At 45.6% G+C, this 16,309-nt stretch overlaps 1 protein-coding gene across 1 annotated transcript; it reads left to right on the forward strand.

Annotated features, from left to right (window-relative positions):
• Nucleotides 1-3,450: 3,450 nt before the first annotated feature.
• Nucleotides 3,451-7,252, forward strand: ARMC7 (armadillo repeat containing 7). Its single transcript, XM_060252247.1, has 3 exons — nucleotides 3,451-3,648; nucleotides 3,763-3,906; nucleotides 6,101-7,252. Exons 1-3 carry the CDS (start codon nucleotides 3,558-3,560, stop codon nucleotides 6,436-6,438), a joined length of 573 nt encoding a protein of 190 aa, XP_060108230.1. The 5' UTR covers nucleotides 3,451-3,557; the 3' UTR covers nucleotides 6,439-7,252.
• The last annotated feature ends 9,057 nt before the right edge of the window (nucleotides 7,253-16,309 follow it).

The raw sequence follows: 16,309 nt of genomic DNA on the forward strand, positions 1-16,309 counted from the left end.
GAATAACAGAGTTCCCAGCAGACATTTCCCTCCCCCCCCCCCCCCCGCTTTCTGACGACCCTGAAGCGGGGGGGGAGGGCCTCCAAACCGGGGGATCCCCTGCCCCCACCTAGGGATTGGCAACCCTATAACCAAACGTTAACAGAGACACCCTCTCCAGCCTTCAACAGTCAGCACCCCCACTTCTGCACTGCCCTCCCTCCCTCCCTCCGCTAAGCCAGCTGCCCCACCCACCCCTTTGGCATTGCACCTGTACACGAAGGCGGTGGCCAAAGCGCACAGAAGGCTCCCAAACAAGACCGGCTTAGCCAGCCGCTTCTTCGCCGACATGCCCGCCATGGCCGCAAGCAAGCGGAAGACACTACGCCGCACCCCCGCCCGCCTGGGAGAGGAGGGGCTGCCTACGACAAAGCAGAAACACAGCCTGGATTGCCGGCAAAAATGCAAAGTGGCCACGGTCCTCTTTGGAGGCGGCATTCTAGCTAGGGTTGCCAATCCCCAGGTGGGGCAGGGGATCCCCCGGTTTGGAGCCCCCCCCCTTCAGGGTCGTCAGAAAGAGGGGGGAGGGGAGGGAAATGTCTGCTGGGAACTCTGTTATTCCCTATGGAGGTTTAGTCCCATAGGAAGTAATGAAGAATTGATCCGCAGGTATCTGGGACTCTGGGAGGGCTGTTTTTTGGGGTAATGGCACCAAATTTTCCATATAGCATCTAGTGCCTCTCCCCAAAATACCCCCCAAGTTTCAAAAAGGTTGGACCAGGGGGTCTAATTCTATGAGCCCCCAAAGAAGGTGCCCCTATCCTTCATTACTTCCTATGGAAGGAAGGCATTGAAAAGGTGCGCCGTGCCTTTCAATGTGATGGCCAGAACTCCCCTTGGAGTTCAATGATGCTTGTCACAGCCTTGTTCCAGGCTCCACCCCCAAAGTTCCCTGGCTCCACCCCCAAAGTCCCCAGCTATGTCTTGAATTGAACTTGGCAACCCTAATTCTAGCCCTTATCATTTCTAGGACTGGAAGCCTCGAATCGTCAACTTCGCATTGGAAGCGAGAGCGAAGCGCCAGTTCAGTTTGAGGCTGCGACGCTCTCTCTCCCCCCTCTCTATGGTACTGCCGGTTCTTCAGATATGCAACTTCCGGCCTGTAGCGCTGATGGGTTTTTTTAACTTCCGGTTTAATTCTTCCGGGACGCTTTGCACAGCAGAGACGCTGGAGCTGTGATGGCCGGAGGAGCTGGAGGCTAACGGGAGCCTCGGAATAGCCGGTAACCAATAAAGCAAAAAGCAGCGGTCGTGTTAGTTTGTTGCAGAGAAGAGTTTTGTGGTCCCCTAAAGGTTATCACATTTTTAAAGCACATTTTTAAAGGTTTTGTGGTCCCCTAAAGGTTATCACATTTTAAAGCACATTTTTAAAATTGTGCTTTGGTTTTACCGCTGTCTCCAAGGAAAATGTAACAGGGAACTGCCCCCCCCCCCAGTTTATTTCTTATCGAATAAATCCTTTAGTGTTGCTAGCCTCTGATCTGGCAAAGGTGCTAATGAACAAAGAGAAACAACAGCGGCAACAAAATGATGTTTCTCATACCAGAATTCAAAAGTTGGGTCAGGAATATGTGATGACAGTCCGTTTAAATAGCACTTTTAAAAGGATTTGAAAAATGCAAATAGCTCTGTCAACAGCTAAATACCGTGTTCAGCTGAACACCGTGTTCAGAGGCAGCACCGTGAAATGCAAGGATAAACGGTTGGTCGTGGAAGGGCATCATTTTTATGCTTGCTTTTGGGTACCCAAATTCAGGCTACTGTTGGAAACAGAACGTTGGATTAAAGGGACCATGTTCTGATCCAGCAGGCAATCTTTATGTTCTTCTTAATGCCTTTAAGAGTATAAGAGTCGTGAACTTCTGGATGTTGCATTTATGCTTCAGGAAAAGCTTTATGTGTGGATTGTCTGTTTGTGATTGTCATATGACTTGTCAAAAACTTAGGAGCCCTGCCAGATGCTGGAACTGTTTCCATCATAAAAGACATTTTCCACTGTGAACTTGAAGGGGGAGAGGAGCTGTAGCCTCTTGGGTCATTATTTTTGCACTGTGTGGCCTGGATTGGACAAATGATGCTTTTGAAGCTCTGGCCCCAGGAATAGGACTATTCTGCCACAGCACTATATTCACAGTGCAACCCTGAGCAGAGTTATGCCCTAAGTCCATTGGTTTCAGTGGACTTAGGATATAACTGTTCTTGTTGGTCTCTAAGGTGCTTGGTGGACTTGAATTGAACTGTTCTACTGCAGACTGTCATAGCTCCCCTCTGAAACTGTGCTTGTGATACTGTTAATCACAAAGTCTACTGCTGGGAAACCTAGAACGTCTGCATAGGGCAAAAGTGTAAGAACACAATAAAGTACAGCATGGATGGAATCCCGATTCAATTAAGGTTCAGACAGGCAACTGGGGAAAGTAGAAATAAATGTCAAGTTACTTCCTGAATAATGACTCATCAAAACCTGCACTAAAAAAATCAAGCTTTAAATCCGTGATGGATATTAATGAACAGTTAGTTGTGGAGCGAGAATTTTAGGGTAGAATGGTAAATGTGGAGACTTCACTGGTAAAAGTCAGGTTTATTCTGTGTGTTCCTTGGTGAAGAGAGGATTTGTTTGGACAAACATCTGAAGAATTTCTCTTTAGCTGGTGGTGTCTTCCAGATTTGCAGAGGCAAATGATTTTGAGGTTGTGAATGAAAGCACAACATGTTAGTATTCCCCATCCAAAGAATAAAGACTGAGAACTGCTGGCTATTGCTGTATTGACTAGTTGATACTGCAATATAAGATAATGTCAGCCATTTAAGGGAAAGCCCATAGCTTCTGCTTTTATCCATTCACAGCATAGACTGAAGTAGGGTCACATCTCCAGGTGTGACCTAGGAATCCCCCAGAATTACAGCTCATCTCAGACTAGAGAGATCAGTTCCCCTGAAGAAAAGGGATGCTTTGGAGGGAGAGCTCTGTGGCATTGTCCCCCACTGAGGTCCCGGTCTTCCCCAGGCTCCATTGCCAAATCTGTTGGAGTTTCCCAGCCTGCATCTGGCAACCCTAGACTGAAGCCATGATCTTAGCTGTGTAATAATAAAGGTCAAGGTAGTCCCTTTGTGCAAGCACCAGTCGTTTCCGACTCTGGGGTGACGTTGCTTTCACAACATTTTCACGGCAGACTTTTTACGGGGTGGTTTGCCATTGCCTTCCCCAGTCATCTACACTTCCCCCCAGGAAACTGACCTTGGAAGGATGGAAGGCTGAGTCAACCTTGAGCCGGCTACCTGAGCCCAGCTACCGCAGGGATCGAACTCAGGTCATGAGCAGAGTTTTGACTGCAGTGCTGCAGCTTACCACACTGCGCCATGGGGTTCTCGTGTAATAATATGGCCATATATAATTTTGTTAGAGAGACTGATCATCAGGGAAAGAAAATGAAGCAGAAATCTTACGTCTGTTGGAACTTTTCAGCAATCGTATAGTGGTATGTACCTTATGAAGCATTGCCTTTTTCTTCAGCGTCATGTCCCAAAAACAGCCGGATCTGCTAGGACTTGGCCGGCTGGAATACCTGCAAGCCCTAGTTACTGAATTCCAGGTAACAGAAAGTTCTGGTGAGCATTTTTTTTTTTTTGCTCTTGACTACTTTTTACTCTGTGTTTATAGATGCCTTGCACAGTTCTGTTGCTTATTTCTTCATCTCAAGGACAGTTTTTGCTGTATTGCAGAAGCCAAGGAGCAAGTGCTGGCTAATCTAGCTAATTTTGCTTATGATCCCAAAAACTATGACTATCTCCGGCAGCTCAAGGTCTTGGATCTGTTTCTGGATATGCTGACAGAAGATAATGACACCATTGTGGAATTTGCACTTGGTAAAGCTTCAATTTAAATCAATACTCTATACAGCTCTCTCCAGAAGCTGCTGGGGTACAGACATACCAGGCCATTGGCCTCTGTACTTGAAGCAGACATCCACATCAGTTCAGAAGCAAGACCCTGTTCTGCAGAGTCTGTAAGGCAGAGGTATACTACCAGGCTTTTGGTTGAGGACAGCAACAGTTTTCCTGGCATTCTGATTCAGGGCAGTGGCACAATTTGGAGTTTTTAGCATCATCTAGCAATGTTAACTGCTGTATTTTATTGTTTTTAATTGTTGATTCATTTATGAATGTGTTTTTATTGTTTTACACCCCCCCTGAGCACTGCTTTACAGGGGAGAGCTGTCTAGAAGCCTAATTTATAATTAAATAAGCAAATGTGTCAACGTTTGATCAGTATGAAAGACTCATGTAGGATAGTGTTAATTCTTTGCAGCATACAGTGATGCTGGTATACATGTTTTCAAAGAGAAAAGCAAATGGAACTACATTTTTAGTGGAAATTGTAGAATGCATGTTACAGTATCAAAATAGTAACATCAACTGAAATTGCAACATTTGGAGACTCAGTCAACTTTTCGGGACAGACACACATCGTTCCTAGCTCATGGCACCTTAAATGGCTCCTTGCTTGGCGTTCCCTTTAACACGCTGCTCAATTTTCATTAAGGCCCACATTTTGCAAGTCGTATATAGATTTCCTGTAAATTTGTGGAATGAGTACAATTCATATGGATTGCAGAATTTGAATTTTCTGTTTCAAAAGACTTTAGTGTATGATACTTCTCTCCAGGTTTTGCAGGGATTTAATGATTTCTGTGAAATCTGTCCAACAGAGTGAATATAGGCAACCATTTACCAAGTAATAGTATAATGTGTATGTAGACCATATGATCAACAAGTCATCTGCATGGACCTTTCAGACAGAGAGCAGAATTATACTACTCTAGATTCCCCAGATTTCTGCAGGCTTACTTTACCTCTTGGCAGGATAATACAGATGACCAGTTCAACAAATGCTTTTATATATATATATATATATATATATATATATATATATATATATATATATATATATATATATATATATATATATATATATATATATATATATATATATATATATATATATATATACACACACACTGTTCTGCAGAGTCTGAATCAGAATACTGAATCAGACCCTGAATCAGAATACTGAATCAGAATACTGAATCAGACCCTGGGTCCATCAAAGTCAGTATTGTCTTCTCAGACTGGCAGCAGCTCTCCAGGGTCTCAAGCTGAGGTTTTTCACACCTATTTGCCTGGACCCTTTTTTGGAGATGCCAGGGATTGAACCTGGGACCTTCTGCTTCCCAAGCAGATGCTCTACCACTGAGCCACCGTCCTTCCTGCATATGAAGCTGCCTTCTACTGAATCAGACCTTTGGTCCATCAAAGTCCGTATTGTCTTCTCAGACTGGCAGCGACTCTCCAGGGTCTCAAGCTGAGGTTTTTCACACCTATTTGCCTGGACCCTTTTTTGGAGATGCCAGGGATTGAACCTGGGACCTTCTGCTTCCCAAGCAGATGCTCTACCACTGAGCCACCGTCCCTCCCCTAAATGCACTCAAAACGAGTGCCTGCTCTAGAATCCCCCCATAAGACCCTCCAAAGTGGGAGATATCCTTGCATGCACCCTTAGGGGGAGTGCTCTTTACGGTCAAGGTTAACACATAACAACTTGTTCTTATGGATATTTACTTTGGGTTCAGTGAGCATTATTTCCTTGTTAGTATGCTTAAAATTTCAGTAAGGATTCCTCGAATAGAAAGCAGTAATGCTTGTAAATGAGAGACCTAATGCAGCATAGTGATTAGTGTTTGACAAGGACAAGTAACCCACAACATGCCCTATCTCACAGGTGGTTGTGCAGCTAAAATGGGAGGGAGGCTATTTGCCTTCACATTTTGGATGGATCAGCTTAATTCCTTGTAGCAAGGACTGGATAGAAGTGTGGCAAAGAGGCAAAATAAGAAGAGTTTAACAGACACTTCTGTCCGTATTTAAAATGTACATGTCACAAGCGCACTGAAACGGCATAAAGAAAGAACTGAAGAACCAGCTTGCCTTGAAACATGAGAGAACGGTTAAAAAGAGGTAGAACAGGTTTGTTTACAAGCTTTTTTATTCTGTTATAATTTAGGTGGCCTTTGTAATCTATGCTTGGACAAAATCAACAAGGACTACATCTTGGAGGCTGATGGGGCAGCAGCTGTCATCAACTGCTTGTCGTGCTCTAATGAGGAGACTGTCATGTCCGCGGTGACTACTCTGATGTACCTGACCACACCCCAGTCTCGCCAGCAGATCACAGCTCTTCCTGTAGTGGAGTGCATGTTGCGATTCTCTCTCTCAGCAAACAGGAGGCTGTCCAACCTGGCAACTATCTTCCTCGACGACTACTGCAGTCCTCTGCAAGTAGAGGAGGCCAGGAATCTGACCAAACACACAGCTTTAGGGATCCCCCTGCCAAAGAACTAATTCACCGAGGAGGCTGTTCTTCATGAAGAAGCGGTTCGTCTTTCTGCCAATGTACTGGAAGAAATCATTCCGGAAATTCTGGCCTTGCAAATAACCGTTGGGTACTGGTATAAGTATCCCAGCCCTAATTCTTTGCTGTTTTAGGGGCTCTTGCAAAATTCACACTTTCCAGCTATACCAGGGTGCTCTTTTTTAAACTTAATTCAGATGTCCCTTGGAGGTATAAAAAAACCTCTCAAATAGGCCTTAATAGCTATTACGCTGGCTGAATATTGGAGGGAAAGTGGGGGAAAGACAGGGCCCTTTAACAGAAGTTAGGTTTTTTTATTACATGAGAGAGTAAAGGCGGAGGTGGCAGATTATTGTACTGTGTAAGAGACACTGTTCCGCTGCTGATGCCTTTATCATTTTTTTTCCCTGGCCTTGTGGGTACCAGCTCTGAGAGCTTTTACAGCAGGGGTGCTCACCCATTTGAGTGTCAAGGGCCAGACTCCCCACCCAACAGACACCCAGGGGCCACATTCATAATTTCACACACCCAAAATCTCAGATCCCACCCCCCTTTTTATGGCTCTTCCCCCTGATGGCATGCCTGGTTACATCATTAGTACTGACCATACCTGAATTGGCTCCTCCATGAGAGTAGGTCGACAATAAGGCCACGTTTTGCTGCATCACTCACTGCAGCAAAAGCTGTGGCATGTCTGGTGGCTTGTGGCAATGGACCGGTTGATATTTTTGGCGGGGCGGATATTTGACATCTGTTCGACAGTTTGGTAGTTTACTTACAAATAAAGATCCTTGGAAGTGATAATCAAGTTTATATTTAAAATTGATAAAGATCCAACATCAGGATTTAGTATTTTAAATAATTCTTAATAAGACAAGCATTAGAGGTAGGATGAAATACCAGTCTATTGCGATGGAGGGGAGACATCATTTGACTGGGTGAGCTCAGCTTCTGTCCAGTGAAATTTAGTCGTCAGCTGGCATCGGATTACTTCCACTGCCTATTGAAGTGTGTGCCCCACTCTTTTAGACGTCACCTGGAGTGCTTGCTCCTTTTTGCATTTTTTTTGTATGCATGCGTGTGCACCTGGAAGTCATGGCAACCTTTGGTGACTGACCCCTGCTGGGGGCATGAAGGATATTCAGAGAGGTGGCTGAATAAAGACTGCCTCCACTTCCCAGCTCTGGTATTCCAAGGAGGTCTCCCGTCCAAGTACTTGCCAGAGCTGACCCAGCTTAGCTTTCAAGATCTGATGAGATTGGGCTTGCCTGGGCTATCCAGGTCAGGGCTGGAGGCTGCAGCTTTAGATGCTTATCATGACAGCAAGAGAACGGAAGATTGGAAGCTCTTACCGTGAAGCTTCCTTCTCGGTGGTCCTGGAGTGGGACGGTCCTGAACTGTTGGGAGTAGGCTCCTCCTCCGGAACAGGGTCGTTGATCGCTTGATCCGGCCTGGGGGAGGGACCGCTCCCTTAGGACCTCGTCAGTCCATAGAACAGCCATGCTCCCCCAACGGCATAAATCTACAAAACAAAACTCTGCATCATAGGAACAAACCACTCGGAGACCATAATGACGCAACTCCATTTTAATAACTGCAACCAGCCGAAGTAACGGTAAACAGCCAGATAACAATACTTTCGCCCCCAGTGCCCCAGTACCTCCCGCGACTAATTCACATTGCTATCTGCCTAGAGCAGGGGTCCTCAACCTACGGCCCGCGGGCCAGATGCGGCCCGCTGAGGACGTTTATGCGGCCCGCCGGGTTATGGCAAAATCAGACCGGAAGTGACGTTCGACCTAAACTTGCGTTAGCAACGCACACTTCCGGCACTGGGCTGAGGCGGCGGAGACAGAGTGTGAGGTGATACCGAGGTGAGGTGAGTTCCCAGGCCAGGGTGTGTGGTGTGGGGAAGGGAGAGAGATGCAGAAGACGGAGAACTGACGGCCCGCGGCCTTGTACAGTAACGGCAGTTCGGCCCTCCAACAGTCTGAGGGACAGTGAACTGGCCCCCTATTTAAAAAGGTTGAGGACCCCTGGCCTAGAGGAAGGTACCACACCGGGTGGGATGGACCGTGGTATTATGACAGCAAGAGAACAAGATATTTCCCAGCTTGGACTAGGCTCCCCCGCTGAGAAGAACCAGGACATTGCAAGGCCGGCCATTTTATCATCCAAGCAATTGTAAAGCCCTTTGATGCAAAAGCCACGCCTTGCCTATAAGAGGTAACACAACTGTCTTATCTCTGGTCAGAATTAATAATTCCACAAATCTGGCACCCAGGTGCTTTTCAGTCCAGCTGAATTTATAAGGTAAGGAGGGAATAGCAGTGAAGTAAAATAAATGTTTTAAGTTCTAATAACCTTTATACCGCAGGCCACCAAACTGAGCATGATACTCAGCAGTATCAGACTGTATCCGCAGTATCGGACTAAGTCTGTGACAGAACTCATCTGAAATGCATTTCGTAAACTTGCACTGATAAACACACTGTTGCTTTTACAAATCATATAATTTGACTCCCTGTACAGATCTTGGTGACTTTCTATGGAACCTTTTTAGCAAAAGCAATTCACTTGTACACAGGTGTGTATCCTATGAAATGTATGCATTACCTATGAAATGCATGCAGGTTGTCGCGGGCTGCCTCCCTTTCAGTGTGTGGCCCTCCCCCTTAAGGCCTCCACAGAACTGATGCTGAAGGTGGTGGGTTAGAGCAGAAAGGCAACCAAGCCTTGCAGCTGAGCAAAACATTTCCCACTTCAAATCTTGTGCCAGCATCACCGCTCGAAGAGGAATATGGGGGTGGTTTTGCCCAGTTCCTCAGCCTCAGTGGCTTTTTGTCGCATAAGCCCCAGGAAATTTCTGGGGAAAAGGGAAGGTGGGAAAGATCTGCGAGCACAGCTAATGCACACAATCCAACCTATTTTCCTCCCATAGTAAGGTCTTCAAATCCCCCCCCCCCAAAAAAAGTGATAACAGTAAACAGTCCAATTTTTATGATGAAGTGTGATTGTATAAAGAAATACAGTTCGTTTGTGATTTACACAGAAATGTGATAATTCTTATTACCTTTGAAAATTTCTCAGTCTGAAACAGTTTTCCTCACGCCTTACGTATGTAAGGTGTGAGGGAAACATTGTATCTGATGAAGTTCAGGAAAGCTTAAACCCAGAATTAAACATTGTTGGTCTGAAAGGTGCCATTGGACTCAAACTTCGGTCTATAGTTAAGGAGTACATTGCAAACTGGAAAAAAGTTAGACGTCTTTTCACATCTATGTCAGAAAACTGTCACCTTAGAAAACCATGTCTGTTGTACATTTGAAAGAGTCGTACACAAACATTTACACCATGCATGGCTTATCAAGTAGTAACAAAATGTGAAATCGCACACGTCTTTAAAACTGCAGAAGAAATTGCCTCCCTTTTGGCTTGCCCTTTTGAACTTAACATCCTTTACAGCAGAAATGTCTCATATTCATACAATTTGTACCTGCAATGTACTATATAGCCCAAGGGATACTACCAGAGGATAAGGGTAAAAAAAAGTATGAGAACATATCGTGAGATATACCCAACATTAGGGTGGAGGAAGACTTCAGACTTTGCTCAGTGGTGTGGTAGGTTACATGTTGATATTAATGGACTATAGGATTAAAATATTGGGAGTCTAAACTGATTTAACTCATGGACCATGGCAAAGTAATTAAAGTAGGTAAATCAACAGCATAATTCTGCTGGCACAGTCCTACCATAACTCTTACTTTGGGATTTGGATCATCTACATTGTTTCAATAGCTTGTGGAATAGATCCAAGCTGAGAAAGAAGCTCGGGGACACATACATTGGCTACCTTTTCTTAAAATAACATACATGAAATTCAGATTTCTGAACAGGGCCCTGAATGCTTTTAAGTTTCAGCTTTGAAGAAAAGATAAATCAGAAGAAGTTTCCTGACCCATCAAAAGACCCCAGGAATGTTACCGACCTTCAGAACCAGAAGGTCCCTTCGGCCACTATCAAACTGCACTGGAAGTAAGAAAACGGCAAGGGGGTTTTGTTGTTGATCAAAACCAAGGCTTAGTAATTATTTTCTGCTTGCTTGAATTGGTCATAGCCCACCTGCAGTCACCACAGGACTTGTTCCTATATTCCATGAATAGAATCCGAGTAACCTCAGTTATAAAAAAACGTTTAATGCAACTTGTACTGGGTACTGATTTAATTATGTCCCTCCTCCCCAATTTTGCTCACTTAAGACAACTGCATTGTAGCTATTATTTTAAACATTTATAATTTTAAAGAACCCCAAAGTTACAGTGCATATTGTAAAACTGCCATTGAAATACATACAGAGCAGGCCATTCTGTACGGATTAATCTCAGGCGTTTCCATTTCTAGAACTTTTAATATGCAAAAATCCAGTGCAGGTTTCCCATTAAAAGGGCATCTATTTTAATTCTATGAATTAAAAGGGGAAGGTGAGGGGTAATAACTATGACTCCAGAATAAGTGTTGTTAATCTCTGAGGTACCGCTGGACTGCTAGAGACAGCTGTTTTGTATGAACGTACTGATAACTTCCTGGTTGATTCCTGGCAATCTTTCAGGAGTACAGACACGGGCAACAGCACCTCTCACCCGCACCCCAGGCTCACCCCCAGGTCCTCCCGCCAATGAGCAGAAAAGCCCTTTCGCCCCACCAATTCTATGGGGCTCCCCATGGTAGGAACTGCGAGAAAGCCCCTCAGCAACCGCCTTCAAAGCCTGCCGAGACCTCACCGACCTCCAGCAGCCGAAGCAGAAGAACGGCGCAGCAGGCCGTTCTCCCCTGCAAGCGCAGCAAGCACGTGGGCAGCGAACATATGAAGCTGCCTTCTACTGAATCAGACCCTCGGTCCATCAAAGTTAGTATTGTCTACTCAGACTGGCAGTGGCTCTCCAGGGTCTCAAGCTGAGGTTTTTCACACCTATTTGCCTGGACCCTTTTAGTTGGAGATGCCGGGGATTGAACCTGGGACCTTCTGCTTACCAAGCAGATGCTCTACCACTAAGCCACCGTCCCTCCCAGAAGACTGACTTCAAACGAGCTTGGGGCAGACATCTTCAGGGGGGCAGAACCGAAGCCTCAGGATTGGTCTTTAGTACTTGTGACATTCAGAGGCACTGCACCGAACAGCGGAAGAAGAAAAAGAACTCTGTATTGCGGTATTCCACTCAACGCTCCTGGTAGAAAGTCACAAGCAAGCGTTTGAGGGACTGTGGCAAGCTTCTTCACCCCATTTGTCGGCTTGCTGGGAGCAGTGGCAGCTAAAGCTTTGACTCCCAGTCCCACTACGAGGTATTCTCATCTAAATCTAGTAAGCAAACTTTTTTCTAGACGCCAATCGGATTCATGGGGAAGCATTTCACCACATACTCTATACCAGGGTTTCCCAAACTTTTCTTTCCCATGGCCTGGTTATTTTTACACTTCTCCTTCGTGGCCCACTAAAATTTGGGGGTGGGACTAGGAGACTTTGGGGGTGGAGCCAGGAATTATGTCATTTTTTGTGGTGGCAAGGGCCAAATGATGTGACTTCTGGGGCACACTGAACCAAAACTCCACCTTTTCCTGTGATGTCACTTTCAGGGCACTCCCCCAAACCTGCCTCTTCTCCTGAAGTAAATTGATTTTCATAAAAATCTCTCTGAAACTCATGCTGAGCCAAAATGAGGGTGGAAAGTGGGCGGTCCTCTCTTTCCACCCCCACACCTGTATGCACCTATCTGTGTGTTCTTCTCCAGCTTGCACACACTCCTAATGCCCATGTTCAATTGCCTGCACCACCTACACATCCCTTCCTCAACAGCACTGGCCAGTGTATGTAGTTGGGAGTGCTGTTGCCATTGTCATCAGGAATGCCAGCACTGTGTACCACCCACACTGGGCCCTGGAAGCTGCTCTACCTCAAAATATGCTGACACATTTAGTAGGCCCTTCCTTCAGCTGCTATTACCAAGCTTGCTTGGTTTCAAGAAAATCTTTCAACAGCTATTTTTCATACTTTTCTTTGGTTGAAACACTGGGGAATTGCTGTGAAAGGTAACAGATAATTGTACTGCAATTAATGAATTAATTTAAAGCTATATGTTCATACAATCTTTACTGCAGTTATTCCAAAAAGGATATTTATAAGGGGCTTGCAACTTTTTACTGGCTGTGTTCCCTATGCCTTTAAAAGCAACCTGTTGTGCAGATACTTAGCCAGTAAACTTCTTTCATCCTTTTTAATATCTACAGGAGGAGTTTAATTTTGGTGTCAGGCAGCTGTTAAAAGCAGGACCAGTAAAATGGTGTCAAGTTCACAGTACCATCACTTCCAGTGCTGTTGCGATATACAGCAGTAATCTCCAATAATCTCTTTCTGCCCCACACCTTTCACTCTCACTCACTCACACAGAAATCTCATAGAAGGCCAGCTGGCTACAACTGGGGGTGCCAACTTTTCATTGGCAGAGCTCCTATGTCTGCAACAACAGTATGATGAACAAAAAAGTTTCATCCAGTAAAAATGGAAGGAAAGAAAGAAAAAGGGAAAGAATGAAATGGAAGGAAAGAAAGGAAAAGAAAAGAAAGACATGGAAAGAAAGAACATAAACATAAGAGGAGCTATGTTCGATCAGGCCAGTGAACTATCCAGTCCAAGATTCCCTCATACAATGCCCAAAAAGCACCAGAATGTCCTCCAGTGGGGCCAGGGCACTGGAAGCCCTCTCACTGTTGCTTCCCCCCTCCCAGCACCAAGAATACAGACAAAACATCACTTGCAGGGAAAGAAAGAAAGAAAGGGAGGGGGCAAAGAAAAAAAAGCCTTCCTCACCATCAGATGACCCCAGCCAGTAAAAAAAAAGCTACTAGAATGCTCACTCCCCACCCCTCCCGGCTGAAAAAACACACACACACCCTTCTTTGCCACCCAGGCCTCCTGGAGAAATCTCCCCAAAAGAACATACTGCAAGGCACATGAAAGCTCATACCTTGAAGAACACATCATGGGTCTAAAGTGCCAGTGGATGCCATCTTTTCTCACAAACACGCAGCGGGGGAGAAGGAAGGAGAGGCAGTCCAGCTGCTCTCTGCGCAACACAGAGATGGGGCGGGGTTAGCTATGCTGGGGGCGAGGTTAGCTGTGGCTATTCTTGTGACCCTGTAGTGAGGCTTCCGTGGCCCAGTACCGGGTCATGACCCTGCAATTGGGAAACATTGCTGTATACCATTACTGATCACTTAATTGCGCAAGCCTCCAATAGATTACTAAACAGTAGCTGAGACCAATGTTCCCTCTAAACTGCAGAGTTTTTTTAGGAAAAATTCAACTTTGTGAGCTACTGATATTAAAGCTGTGAGCTACTAGTATTAAAGTGAACTACTGCATAAATTATTGTGTTTTGAGGCCATTTTTCCTGAGCTAGAACAAAAATGTGAGCTAGCTCATGCTAACTCAGCTTAGAGCGAACGCTGGCTGAGACTGTCACCACAGTAGAGGAAATCAGTAGCAACTGCATACTCATGACTGATTTATTGACCCAACACGTACACTTAAGCCAGTCTTCAGTCCTTCTTTCATTATGGGCTCTGTCTGTTTGCATGGGGAGGAATTCTTATCTCCTTCCTTTTTAGGCCTTGGGAAAAAGTCCTGATTATATAGATTCTACTGCCAAAATAACATCCAGCTGATTATTTCATCAGAACATTTATTGCTAGGACTGGACTTTTATGAAATTCAGTTGTGATAAAAGTAAAGGAGGGGGGGAGAACCCATATAGGTAGCCGAATACGGAGAATTAGAAAAACTTTACTGCACAAGTAGTGCAGCTGTTCTCTGCATGGGCCTAAGATCAGGTGTACATTATGGCGAAGTCCATTGGATACTTAACCCACAGAACCCAGATATAAGGACTCAGAAGTGATCATACACTTACTTCTACACACCATGTCCCTCGTTGCTGGTGAAAGCCGTGAGTGAGGTAATCTGGGGTCTCCTCATAGACATCATCACTCTCTCCTTGGATTTGGGAGTCTTCCCCAAAGGGACTGAAAGAGGCTGTGGTTGTACTGCTCTTTTAAAAGCCAACCTTGGATCCTTTAGATTTATCCAAATTACCACCCAGTCTTGAATCTTTTTTTCTGTGTAAGGTAACTGAGAGTGGCTGCAGAACAGCTCCATTCCTGAAAGACATATTGACCCTGGACCCATTCTAGTCCAGCTTCTGCCCTGGCCATGGGATGGAGATGGCTTTGGTCACCCTCAAGGATGAGCTCCACAGACAGCTGGACCAAGGCGAGTCAGTGCTGCTGATACGGCTAGATTTTACAGCAGCATTCAATATGATCGTGATCTTCTGACCCACCATCTTGTTGACATAGGAGTCCGTAAGGTAGTCTTGAAGTGACTTACTTCATTTCTCTAAGATCAGAGACATGGGCGGTGCTGGGAGAGAGGGTGTCATCTAGGTATCCCTAGGTATGTGGGGTCCCTCAGGGGCAATCTTCTCTCCAATGTTATTTAACATCTATCTGCCTCCTCGCCCAACTGGTGCAAAGATTCAGACTGTGATGTCACTAGTACATTGATAACATCCACCTTTATCTGTGGATGGGTGGCCGGCCGGATACTGCCCCAGGAAATCTGGCTGAGGGACTGGAGGCTGAGGTGGAATGGTTGAAACAGAGCCTGCTGAAAATGAATCTTTGTAAGACAGAGATTCTATGGCTGGGGCAGGGAGATTCCAGTTTGTGGTGCCAACTCTCAACAGTATGCCCTTGAGACTGGCACCAGCTGTTAAGAGCGTGGGTGTGATCCTGGAAGCCTCCCTAACAATGGAGCTCAAGTCACAAATGTTGCCAAACTGTTTTTCCAACTGCACCAGGTCAGGTAACTGGGCCTCTACCTGTCTCACCCTGATCTAGCCACAGTAATCAACACAAAGGTCACCTCTAGACTGGATTACTGTAACTCACTCTACAGGGGCTGGTGCAGAATGTGGCTGTGTGAATCCTCACAGGGACTCCACATACAGCACATATCCACCCTGTGAGCCGCACTGGCTTCCAGTGGAGTACCAGATGAAGTTCAAGGTTCTGGTGTTGACCTCTAAGGTCCTTAATGGCCTGGGACCCATACCTCCTGGTATACCCCCAGGAGAGAATTATGCTCAGTAGATCAAAATCTGCTGGTGGTCCTGATAGATACCCGGCTGTCCTCGGCCAGGGGTTCTCTGCCCTGGCTCCAACCAGGGAATTCTGCTGAGTAACGTCTATGCCCTGTGGGACCTGATACAGTTCCATAGGGCCTGTAAGGCAGAGGTGTTCTGCCAGGCATTTGGCTGAGGACAGCAACAGCTCCATCTTCCTGGCATTCCTTTCTGGCACTCCCCATGAGGCCAGTGGCATCATTAGGGAAATTTAGGCTACTGCTATGCTTTATTGCTTTTAATTTGTTTTTAATGTTTTATATGATATTATGTTGTACACTGCCCTGAACCCAGTCTCCCTGGGGGAGGGCAGTTTTGAAATCAAATAAACCAAGCGTATGTCTCTTCTTCCCACACTCCCGTCTCTAAGCTCGTAGTATTCCGCAGTGTAAATTGCATACGAACTACGGGGCCTCAGATTACTCCCAAAAGTCAAATAAAGGCAGTGTTTACTTGCAAACCAACATGCCTGCATTGTCACATCGACCAGTGCTGTGGTCTGAACTCTCTGCTCACGGCCTGAGTTCGAGTCCAGCGGAAGCTGGATTCAGGTAGCCAGCCCAAGGTTGACACAGCCTTCCATCCTTCTGAGGTCGGTAAAATGAGTACCCAGCTTGCTGGG

The sequence above is a fragment of the Heteronotia binoei genome, chromosome 13 (assembly GCF_032191835.1).
Source record: "Heteronotia binoei isolate CCM8104 ecotype False Entrance Well chromosome 13, APGP_CSIRO_Hbin_v1, whole genome shotgun sequence".
Classification (NCBI taxonomy): domain Eukaryota; kingdom Metazoa; phylum Chordata; class Lepidosauria; order Squamata; family Gekkonidae; genus Heteronotia; species Heteronotia binoei.